Genomic DNA, 12572 nt, shown 5'->3' on the forward strand with positions numbered 1-12572 from the left:
ATCTCTTTGGTCTGCCATCTTCAGCATGTGGGCTGGGCTTTTCTCCCAGTTTACCTTCATGGTACCAAGATGGTGGCTACTGATCCATGCACCATATGTCACCCCATCAGCCAAAGAGGAAATTTCTGCTCACGTATTCTCTTTCTATTAGGGAAGAAAACCTTCCCCAAAGCCTTCCCAGACTTTAACTCAGGTTTTACTGGCCAGAATTGGGTTACATTTCCATGTCCTCGCTGTAAGAGGGGTTGGAAAAGAAGTGATTGGCATTTCAACCTCTATAGCAGGAGGTTGGTGAGCTCTCCTAGCAAGTTAGAAGCAGGGGAAGATGGGTAGATAGTTACTGGGTAGACTGTCAACCATGTTGATTCTTTCACTCATCTCCTTATGCTCATATAAAGACACTTATGTATGTATGTATATATAGATATGCACACAGGAATGGGATTGTATCCCATAGATGTTCTTTACTGTGGTCATTGTCCCTCCCACATTGTGTTACTGTTGTTATTACAGTTTTGACTCACTGCACTTTACTCCTGTAACAAATGTTCACACCTAGTGTTTATCTTTCAGTAATTTTCTCACTGCTTATATAAATCATTAAAAATGTATATACTTACATGATGGAGGGAGAGGTGTTGTTCATGAAGCCTATTATGGCAGTTCTTTCAAGCCAAATACATACAAACACTTAGGTATCTTCCTTATTTATCCCTAAATATTATCTATTACTGCCCAACTCTTCTCAGTTTTCCCTCTCATTCGACTCTCCTTTCCACTTCCTTCAACTTTTATCCAGGACCCAATCAAGATTGAGTACAGAGCTCTCTAGTGTACCTCACACTTTGTTGTTCAGGATGGCAGGGCAACAGAGTTATGAAGCAAAATGTTCTCTAAACACTCCTCTATCTTTCAACCAGTTGCTCACACTTAGAGAGGTTTTCCGGGTCTCCTGGTACTCCCATTTAGCTTTTAAAATCCTTCATACTTTTTCTACTTCCCCAATGAAAGCTGTAATTATTTTTGTCCCTCCTAAACTTCTGGAAGCTGCATTCTCTCCGAGGGGAATGTAGGGCCTTGGGATAATGTTTTGCATTTCCAAACAGGCTTCATTTCCCCATGACTTTTGCACCCAAATGGTAGGAATTTCCTATTGCTGGCTGGAGTGGAATTCATTCTTTTCAGACTCCCTTCTTTTTCCATGTTTATTCCAACACACCAAAGGGGGGTTTCTTCACAAAGTTCTAAAATTCAACTGTTCTGCCAAGTATTTTTGTTTTGTCTTACGGTGTTGTTTACTCTTAGGAGGTATGGTTGTTCTGTTATTTTTTTAATTAGATGTGAACAAAACCTAACAATTGTTAGACAAATTTATACAGGGATTGTCTTATTGATTTCTATCAAATGTAGTGAACCTGAATCCTTTACGAATTTCTTCTAAACAACTTCCTGAATATACTGGCATCTGCATAAAGAAGAGAAGAAAGAGGCAAAAGATCTGATCACTGGAAAACATATAAAACCATTTAAAAAGGATTACAACAAAAGTGTGATTCCCGGCTGCCTTCAACTCAGGCACAGGGTAATAACTTTGTCAGACCAGAGCCTGACCAGATTCTAATCAAACGTGAGTCAGGCCTAGAGCAAGGGTCTCAAAAAGTCATAACCAATGAGTTTGCAGTGTGTGCAGGCCGCCCATTTTAAATACTGGAAATTTAGAAATTAAAATTATTCAACTGGAGTGATTTCATATGGAAGGATGGAAAAGGACTCTTCCTCCAGAGATATCTCTTCATTCCCCGGAAATTGGTAACCAATCGAAAACCAAGAGACACAAGTCTAGTTATGTGATTAATTTAAATCTTTTCAACAATGGGGGTAATTTTCTCTAGAGTGGTCCCATTTTCTCTTTTGCATCCTATGTTTATTTTCAGAGAACAAGAACTTCCTAAGGAATTGTCTTGGTTATTGACACTCTCGATGTAAGTTAGAACAGTGGAAACACCATCAAGCCAAGCCCCTAAATGCCAACTTAGAGGCTGAGCTCCATTTTGACTGGCTATACCGATTAAGATTATCCAAAAGCATCTTTAATCTCCTAAAGGTGGTTCACAGCTACAACAGAGAGGAGAGGCAAAGTCACTTCTTCAAACGGAGAACTCGTTGAAAAAATTCACTTTTTAAAAAGTGGGGGGAGGGTAGGAAACGCAAGGAATTTTGGAAAGGGGAGTGGCTTTCCTGAAAACCTCAACTGGCATGCTGTCACAGAGGAGAGGATTTTGCTCTACTAATTATTTCCTATGTTCACAAGTTGTCATTACCATAACAATCTCATTGTCCTCAGAGCCACCTTCTCTCTATGCATCTTCTTCCTTGCTTTCTTTTATGCTGAAATCCAGGAAAGAGAAGACAAAGGAGAAAACGAGGCTTTACAGGTGTCTGGGTCCGTGCTTCTAGAGACACAGAGACGGAGGCTGACTGACGCAGCTGCTCCAGCTGTGTTCCTGCTCTGGACTCAGCCCCTGCCCGGCTACTTGGCCGCAGTCATAGTTCTGTCCTTTGGAAGCCTCTTTTTTGCCTTTTGGTATTTTAACAATTTCCATATTTCATCAGTTCAGTTCTAGCATCCCCAGCTAAAAAAGAAATGCTCTATTTAGACACTTCAGAAACCAAAGGACATAGGGGTCAATTATAATCATGGACATCTCCCTTTCAGCTAAATCATGCCTTTTGGGAGTTTGTTTTCAATGGTGAACAGATTTCATCTTTTCTTGAAACCAGATAACTAAGTAAAGTCAGGGGCTGTTTCCAGGATTTTTTTCTTTTAGAATAGAACTTAAAGAGACGTTTCCAAAATACATGTTTGAATGAAGCATATTTCAAAATTATGCAATAGTTTTAATGATTATAACCAGTTTTTAATGTTTTTGTATTTCTTTCTAGACTCCTTTCTATATGTGAATATTTACATCTAAAATGATTTGAATTCTATTGCTTACTTCAATTTAGTATTTTGCTGTTTTTGTTAAATAAATTTATGATAAATATGTAAATTAAGCAAACATCAAGAGTTCAACTCTTTCTACCTCTCTGGAGGTGAGCTGCATAGGTAATTAGAAACAATAGTTTAGTAAGTCCTGAAAATCAGATGGACTTATTCCCAGGGCAGTCTTAACTTGGGCAGCCTGAAGAGAGCCTGTCATCTCAGGTTGACTCTTCAGTTTTGATTTGAGTTTTGTGAGTTGCTGTAAGTACATATTGACCAATGAACATCCAGATTGCCTGGACCAGCCAATGGTCCTGTCTCTCAGCCAGAGATATCATTGAACTTTGAAGCCTGACTCAAATCCCAAATGCTTACCAACGCCTGAGGCTTTCACGTTTGCAAAAGTGCTCCAAGAGTTTCTTTTCCTTTTTACACTTTCTAAAGCTGGCCCCCAAACCAGTGAAATGCACCTGTCAGAATGTTTGAAGAATTCTGCAATCCTTTTATTTGGGAACCTGATTTACAAATGCTAAGAAGGGGTACATGCTTCTACTATGCTTATTAGCATTAGTAGTTGCAAATGTCTGGCCAGCCCCTGCCACCTGGCTTAGGATCAAACTCTGGGGCAGTCAGCAAATTTGCTCCCTCAACAGACAGTTTCTGTGTGCTTCCTCTATGCCGCAGGGAAGCCTAGGAAGCTCAGACCATCAGGAAACATTCTCCTTTAAGATAAAGCCTGACTCCTATAGCTCCCCCACTAGTGGAAAAACTACAACTGTGTTTAACTCCCAATATGCAACCCCAGCTCAATATGAAGAAATTCCAAAATAAGAAATAACGGGAATTCTCCCCTGAGATGCTGACAGTCCATAGATTTAGATGCGGCAGGAGGCCCAGAAACTTAGATGGGCACAATGTGGACATGTCAGGTTAGCTTCTTTTAACATCTCTGAATAAATCCTCTTTGGTTGCTTTCAGCCCATGCCGCGTCAACTCAATCCATGAATTTTTTTTTTCGAATAATTGATTTGGCGTGTTCACTGCAATGGCCCAGCATGCGACTGACTCACTGAGTGTTTCATTTTTCACTGGATGTTTGGCACGTACCTCTGGATACTGTAATTATTCTGCCTTTTTTGCTTCTCCTCATTATACATGAAGAGCTGGAGAGAGGCCATCCTCTTTTGATTGAACACCGATATTCCCTTGCAGCTCTTTCGTGGAGGGTGTTGATTTGTGCACAGGGCACGAATGTGACAATATGTGAATTAGCCCTGATTTGTGAGTTGGCTGTCATCTACATTTCCATAGTTGTCACAGCCCCACTGACCTCAATTTCCCTATCTTGAAAATTGGAATGACAAATTTTATCCCTTTGTAATAAAGAGCATGTCGAGGATTAAGTGAATAGGGCTTAAAAGTATCAGGAAAACCTAAGAGAAGCCAGTCCACCCAAGCCCAGTGCTGAGCCTCTCTCAGGTACCAATGGATGTGCTCATGACAGCTTCTAAATAGGAAAAACAAAATCCCTCAAACCAGATCTGTGATTGATCAGGAGATCAATTATGAGCCCAGCTCTCTCTGAGGCACGAGGGTAGATATACAAAATGTACAAGGTGTATCTCATCTTTTAATCAGAGTCAAACACCCCTTGGAATTGCAGCATTCAGAGCAGCAGCTAGACCTCTGACAGCTGTGGCAGCAGCAGTGGTGGCTTTTTGACCAGTACCTGTACCAATATAGTGGCACCGGCTGCATTTCAAGTGCTCAGAAGCTATATATGCTAGTGGCTACCATATTGGACAGCATGGATATAGAACATCTCCACCCACACGGAAAGTTCCACTGGACATGTCTGCTTGACACTGACAAACCTTCTCTCTCACAACTTGTCTAACTGGCCTCAAGTCAATCTTTACAGTAGCATCAGGTGGTCCAACTCACACAAAGGAAGAATGGTCCCAAGTAACAGTGCATGTGTAACAAATGCCACATTTTCATACTTCCCTTCACCCAAACGCAGCATTAAGAGGCTGAGATAAACCAAAGAGCATGTTACAAAGAGATTTATCAACCAGTATTCAACATCTAATTTTGAAAAGAATTGTATTATGGGACAAGGTCTAGAAATATTCTATTTTCCTTTATATGTGACTTCCAGTTGATTCATGGTCTGAATATCCAAGATTTGACTGCTCCCCATCCCCTCACCTCCCAATTCCTCTGTGAATTAAGGATTGATTTTATTACAGGCCCATTTCCTCCTTGTTTATGGTATCACGTCTACTTAATAAAGAATGCAACACTGGTAGAGATTTAAGTCTTTGGCATGCTATATATGCAAAAAGGGTAAACTTCAACTATAGACCCAAGCTAAATGGCTTAAAGTGTGTTGTTTATCATGACTTAATTTATTGCTAATCTCACATATATCTCACATCTAAAAGGGAGCAGGCTTCACACACCATAAAAAGCCTATAAATCAGGCTATTGAAAAAGTAATATTTAAGCATAGCATTCATAAAATAGGTAATGGAATTATAGAGTTGACAGATACTATAGAAATGTCAGAGAAATGGATGTTGAAGCATCTCTTCAAAAATGAGAAAAATGAAGTTGAGAGCGGTGTGGTACCATAAAGTCACTTGGTGAGTGGCAGAGTCGGGATTAGAACCCACCTCCCACACCTGGACCCAAGGCTACTGTGAACACCTTGTTCTTTGCCTTCCTCTGATGAGAAGGATGAAGGAGATGAGCTGAAGGGGAGGGGAGGGGAGGGGAGGGGAGAAAGTTGACTTCTTTCAGATGGCAGGAAGGTGAGTCTTCCTAGTACCTGGCCAGCACCTAGGCCATGCGAGGCCTACTACCTTACATAGGAGATGCCCTTTTTTCTTAGCCTGTACCAGCATCTCAGGTGTTTCACATAGTTTCAAAATGGCCATTTCCCAGAGTAACCTAAATGCCAATCAATGGGATTTCTGGAACCAGAGTACAGGTGGTCTGTCCTGGTTAATTCATTTTCTTTGTGCCTCTACAAGGGCCTCCTCATGACAAGCTTCAAGTTCTCTAATCCCACTTTTTTCAAATGGGGTCTAAGTATTTATCTTGAGGATTCATAGACTTGGTTTTATGGGTCTGTAAATCCCCCCAAAAGGAAAATGAGATTCAACTGTTAGTCTGTACCATTCATTAAATTATCCAAGATGTCCATGATCAAAAAAGGCTATGATCTGCTATAAAGGGAGAAGGAAAAGAAAATCACTGAACCCAGGAAAACTGGTATAATGGCCATAAAATATAATAAACCAATGTAATAGAAATAGACAATGTAAATGGCAGAGAATGCAATGCTCAAGAAGCCCAGGAAGAAACAAGGTCGAAGATAAATTTCCCTTAATTGTCTTTTCCATCATATATTTGTCCAAACCCTAAGAATTACAAATTGACTTCTGCAAGTCAGTAAGATGGGAGACAACTTCCACCCTCTTCTCCAGCAGTGCAAGGAGGTTCAGGCTGACACAGACTTCCATGAATGGTGGGGCAGGGTTCATAATGCCAAAGTCAGGCTCCGTGACTGCTGGCACTGCCTTCCAGCCTGCACAGCTGTCGTGGTGGTAGCTGTAAAAAGGGGCAAATTGGCCTTCTACTCATCTTTTTCTCTTATGAAAGGATTTCTGCAAACTCTTTCTCATATCTATAAACTAGAGGATGCCATGATAGGAATGAAAAAGGACACCTGATACCACTGAACTAACATTGAAAGGCAGCGCCCCTAACTAGATGACAACATGAAAGAGAACAAGGCCCAAGACAGGGATATGGCGACTTCCGCTTCTGCAGAGATGCCGTGTGGCTCTCGTCCACAGAGGAGATGCAAGTGGGCTTCGGCCAGGAGCAGCCCCTAGAAGCAAGAGCACAGGGATGGCTACAAATGTTCCTACTGTCTATCCCAGAAGTGGCGTGAACCCTTAACATCCACAAGAGGCAATGACATAAGGCACCATCTCATTCCATGCTAAGGGAAGAACCAACAGGAATCGTAATTTTACCTTCCATTTCAATATTTGGGGAAGATATCTCTTAATATATTCTATTCAATTAAAACAATGGAATTGAAAAATACCCTATACCAAATGGCAAGAAATGTTCACAGGAACTTGGTTTGCCAGCTATAATTTCAGACTAAAATGATATTAAAATATTCATGAAGGAACACAAATCATGAATTGTAAAAATGTCTGTTGAACTAGATATGTGGACAAGATGAGCCACTGTACATTTGCGGGAAGCATTTGACTATTGATGCAGTACGGTTCATCTGGTTTTCTGAATCATTTCTCAGTTCTTCAGGGGCTCGGCCCATCACTATCAGCCTTGCAAGAAGAGAATGGTGGTGTACCAGACCGACTAGCAAATATTCCAGATAAGAATATTTTGGTACATTTTAACAGAAACTCTTCCCGGTGTTGACTGACTTAAAAATATTTTTAAAACATGATATGTTATAAACTTCTTCAATATCAAGGGGCAGGATATAATGATTTGTATATTTTATTTTGACTTTACATGCGGTGTTAAAAACCCAAAGTACATATTATTTACACATCCACAATACAAGTTTACAAGATCTCTATACATGTTAAAGTACTCTATAAAACAGTATAGAGCCACTTCACTTGAGGGTTACTTTTTATGCCGTACCATTAAAAAAGATACAATCTGTGTTTACCTTTGCACAAATGGATAAAGCATTTAAAAATTAAATTAACAGGATAGAGACTACATTTTATGTTAGAAATTTCAACATAAATACTGATAGGAACTCACATTACAAACTACAAGGCAGCACAATGTTACAAAATGTTATCCGGGTTCACATAGAGTTACTGTTCCGCGTTCCGCACGCCGGGATTAATATTGGTAAGGTGAATTCAAACACGTTTGTCGGCGGTGAACTGAGTACTGTTTATCGTTGGTTGGTTTAATTTATTATTAATCTGTAATATTTTAGTTGCAAAGCTGAAATGTTTCAAGAACAGAAGTTCTAGCTTTCGAGCTTCCAGAGATCTCAGGAAATCACGTTCTTTATAAAACAATATTCTCAAAGGAAAAGAGTAACAGTATCAGTATTCTACATTCTCTATAAAAATGCTCTGGTCTTCTGCACCCCATCCTCCCCCAAGTAATATATATCATCAGTGTTGTCACAAGAAATCAGTTGAAATTATTTGTCTGACTAAGTCAGGAGTATTCCTCTGCCTTGATACTTTCTAGATTAGGTTCAATAAACCATGGTGTGGTGTGCAGCATATTAACTGAAACAGTCGTTGGGTTTGCACATCATCAACTGTAAGAGGCTTTTGCAAAACTACGAATAAATGACTCTATATGATTTCCACAGGTGTCACCTTGCCCGGGAAACCTCATTTGACTTCACATTATCACTGTTTCATCCTTAGGAAAGCAGGAGTGGAATGTTTACCATGGCAAAGGGTGTAATGCTGCTATTTGGGTGGATTGTTTTACGATTAATTGTTCTAGGTTGGTTTTATGAGTTTTTAAAAGTCTTTTCAGGTGCTGGTTGAAAAACATTTACAACTGGCACTCAGTAAATGATGTGCTATACTGAAAACACTTGACATATTTTAGTACTTCTATCATTCTCATGAATAAGGCACAAAATGCACAGATTCAGGTAAACGCACATGTAATATTTACAGTATATTGTCATTACCTGCATGACTTAGGAGAGAATTCTCACAAAACACGACATAGACAACATGATTGCACCACTGTTAGGCTTTCAAAGACTGTTTCTGTTAAGCCAATTACAATTCCTTCCACGTCTCCTTCTTTTGTCTTCTGTCTTATTTCATTTTTTTATCTTGGGGGTAGGAGGAGTTAAAGGAGAAAGTAAACACAATCAAAAGAAAACCTTATTAATGTTTCCAAGGTTAAATAGAGTGATTCAGGCTTGGATTCACAGTGGACAGGTAAATTTTACTACCGAATACTGGTGGATTAATCAAAGATACCTCTTAACATCTTGATCTCCTGAAGCTGGCAAGACTGTAATAGAAGTTTTAATGAATAGCAGCACAAAATTACTTAGAACTTTTACATTCTGGCATTGGGTACCACGTAAGTCAAGTTAATCATTCTGACGGTCAAATCAGCCTCGATTTTCCTTCTTTCTCAAAGCTGAACCCAATGGACTGCTGGAAGGAAGAAGTTATGGTCTCTCGTTCAGTCATGCTCAATGTAAACAACTCCATAGCACAAGAAGATGCAATGGGCACCTAAACAGATCCTAGTGGGTACAGAACACACACGCACGCACCCACGCACACGTGCACACACACATAACACAGTTCATTGGTGGCGTGAAAAAAATGCCACACATGAAAAAAATGCTACAGTGTGGGTCAAAGACTGAAGTTTTAGCAAATTGTTTGGTAATCTACAAGTTCATTTCTTTGAGACATTACCATTGTTTTTTGACATTTGTGCAAGAGGCAAGGTGAATGCATACATATTAAAATGTTCACATTTAATGGGAAGACCACACATAATGGCAGTCTAAGTTGAACCCATTTTCAAGTATTTGCTCACAGATTCTTCTGAGTACTGTATCAGCTCTTTAAACTGGTAAGGTAGCCCCTTGGAGCTACACATCACTTTAGCTTCAAACAAAAGAAATGGAATGACCAGCACCTTCCTTTGTTTCAGACAAGTACACAGAAGCCTTGCTGCAGTAGCTACATGTGGCAAGTTCTGTTGCCAAAGTTAGAAAGAGTTTCTTTGGCCACTTGGTTCTCTTAAAATACAAGCGAGTCTCTTGTCTTAAGGTACCCTTGCAACATCATCCTCTCAACAACAAGGACAGGATAAAGCCACATGGGGAATAGCACACTTGAGGCCTAGTAAGTGTATTTGTTCAGTGGTCTGACAGATGTGGTTTGAGGAACAAATGAAGGCTTTGGTGGCACATCAGGTTTTAAAGACGGTGTCCTCTTTAGTCCCGTCCTAGGAAGGGTGCCATTACTGGTGTAGCTGCTCTGTCTGGAGAGAGAAGGCTGCAGATGAACACTCACTGGTGTTCCCTGAATATAGTCCACCTTCGCCCCTGTTGGGGTGGGCATGTACCCTCCACGGTTCATACTAGGCTGTCTAGATAACAAAACACCATTTGGTGAATTTAAGTTTTTAGGCATAGCGGATATGGAGTGCCTCTGGGAGGAATTTTTGTGATATCCCCGTTGTCTTTCCAGAGAAGTCATTGGGACTCCAGGAGTGGTGGGGACGTCCACTCGCTTGGTTGGACTATTTCTGGGGAGAGTTGAAGGAGGAGAGTATAGTGATGCCTCCCGGTTAGGGACCTTGGGTGGGACCTCTGACATAGGTCCCATAGGATCCAGCATGAGGGTCTGGTGGGCCATTTGGATATCTCCCATGATGGCTTTGGGGTTACTATTTGGGTCATTTAGATGCTTCAGGAGATCATTGAGGGTGTTTCTGGAATCGACAGAACGCCGGTGATCTCTTTTACTGGATGATTTTGTAAGAGAGTGGTCAATGTTTTGAAGCTTCTTCTCAGCTTTGTGAGCATTGGAGTTTGAGAAAGATGTGTTGTAGTCATGGGTAGCATTAGGAAGAACAATGGCACTGGGGATATGCCCATGACTTAATGGGGAATGTGGTGGAGGACTAGAGGGAAAAAACTGGGGAGTTTCTTTCCTTGAAGCTCCATGGCCGTGAGCCTTGTCTGAGTGGCTCTTCATGGCCTGCAGAGTCTTCTGGTGAAGCACAGGTGTAGACTCAGGTGTGGGGAGAGCAGCCAGCTCGGGAGGTTGGCCTCGATGGTCCATTACCATGGATTTAGTATCTCCATTGGGTGGCAGCTCTTTCCGACTGGTCAGCAGGTTACTATACAATTTGGGAGAATCGATATTCTGCTGATATTCCTTCACCGGGCTGTCAAAGAGACCATTCAGTTTGGCAAAACTGCCACTGGAATCTGTGCACGACTGGGCAGATTCTGCATCTTTATGGATCTTTCTGTTTTTCCGAACAAACATGTCACGATAGCAGTATACTGCCACACCTGCAATGAATGCACCCAAAACAAAAGCAGCAAAGACACAGGTGATGAGGACATTCATGTGGACCATCTGGTTGGACTCTCCAGACTGGACTTCCCATCGTACACCTGCAATAGATGCACAGGAAAAGAGTCTGAGTGAGGTACTTCTTTGAGACAATATAAGCCAGCACTACCTGAACATGGTCCATATGCTTAGCTTGGAGGGTCAGGTAGACTCTAAAATTCCAGATATAGATTTTTCTTTAATCACAATAGGACCCCCAGAGACATATATGATTGCTGCAAATGCCAGGATACCTCTAATCTCTCATTGATCTGTGTCTGTCTGTCTTCTATTCTCCAATCCCTCTTAAATAGCTGAATATTTGAATAGTCAACTATTTGAAATTTTAAGAGTTTCTACCTGAAAATTAGAGTTAGAAAGTGTATATTTTCTAAATGGCCAACTTTAAACTCATGAAATGCTTTGTCTCATGATTTTTTCCTAATTCATAAATTGGGATTAAAGGACAGCTGCTGGGATTAGGGAAATGTATGAATTGGCATAAATACATATTATGCTAAAATAATTATGCTAATACAATTATGCTATCTTAACTAGAATAAAAACACATAATTTGTTCACAAATTAAAAGCATCTGCTTGGTCACTGTTAGCTACGAATATAGACTTTCATGTTTGCTTTGATTTTTTGTTTTTCATTCCATCTTGGGGTGAAGCACTCTTGAATTGCCTCCTATGAAAGAAATCCAGACAGTCTAAGGAAATATACTATGTATTAGTTAAGTAATGTCATCCCATTATCTTGAGATATTTAAGAAATATTTAAATTAGACTAGAAGAAGAGCAAATTAGTTTGTAATTATTGGGATTTTTAATGCAACCACAGACATCTAACAGTCAATCAAAGAAATGTTAGTTTCAGAGGTATCCAAGTCTGTTACATGCTATAAACACAGCTATCCCAGAATAAGGTAAGTCAGAGTGATTTTAAAGATTCTGTTGCTTTAGATTAGTATTAAGGCCTTTGAACATTAGTCGTTTTTAATCAGTGTTTGGGGTTATGGAATTCAGTGGCATCATGAAAGACAAAGAAAGAAAGGTAGAAAGAAATGGTATTACTAAAAAAAAAACAAAGCAGAAAGAGTGATTATAAAACTGTTTACCATGAAAACATATAAAACCAAAATCAACAGATGTAAACCATAAATGACAATGCTCTGCAATAAAAACTGATTGGAAACCTGATACCATAGTTTCGACAGTGCTAAAGAATAGATTTTTCCAGAGTAACATATCTAATAAGCTAACTCACCAGGTAGCAGTTTTATAACTGCTTCTCTAATGGGCTGAAAATGACAGTTATGGACAAACACCCTGTTATGTTTTATTGCTTGTGGCATTCACACAACTTAGCACCCCACATCTCCTTTCATATTGCACATGGAATTGCAACTCAACAAAAGGCTGTGAAAGCCTCCT

General features: G+C 40.1%; 1 protein-coding gene across 20 annotated transcripts in view; it reads right to left on the bottom strand.

Moving 5' to 3' along the window:
• Positions 1-7521: 7521 nt before the first annotated feature.
• SEMA6D (semaphorin 6D) overlaps positions 7522-12572 on the bottom strand; it is a 568923-nt gene continuing 563872 nt past the window's right edge. For all 20 annotated transcript variants that reach the window (XM_070502095.1, XM_070502044.1, XM_070502021.1 and 17 more), the window contains one exon: positions 7522-11195. In XM_070502095.1, the coding sequence (XP_070358196.1) occupies positions 9907-11195 (1289 nt within the window). In that variant the 3' untranslated portion in view covers positions 7522-9906. The remainder of the gene's footprint in view (positions 11196-12572) is intronic.

This window comes from Equus asinus, chromosome 2, assembly GCF_041296235.1.
Source record: "Equus asinus isolate D_3611 breed Donkey chromosome 2, EquAss-T2T_v2, whole genome shotgun sequence".
NCBI classification, from domain to species: domain Eukaryota; kingdom Metazoa; phylum Chordata; class Mammalia; order Perissodactyla; family Equidae; genus Equus; species Equus asinus.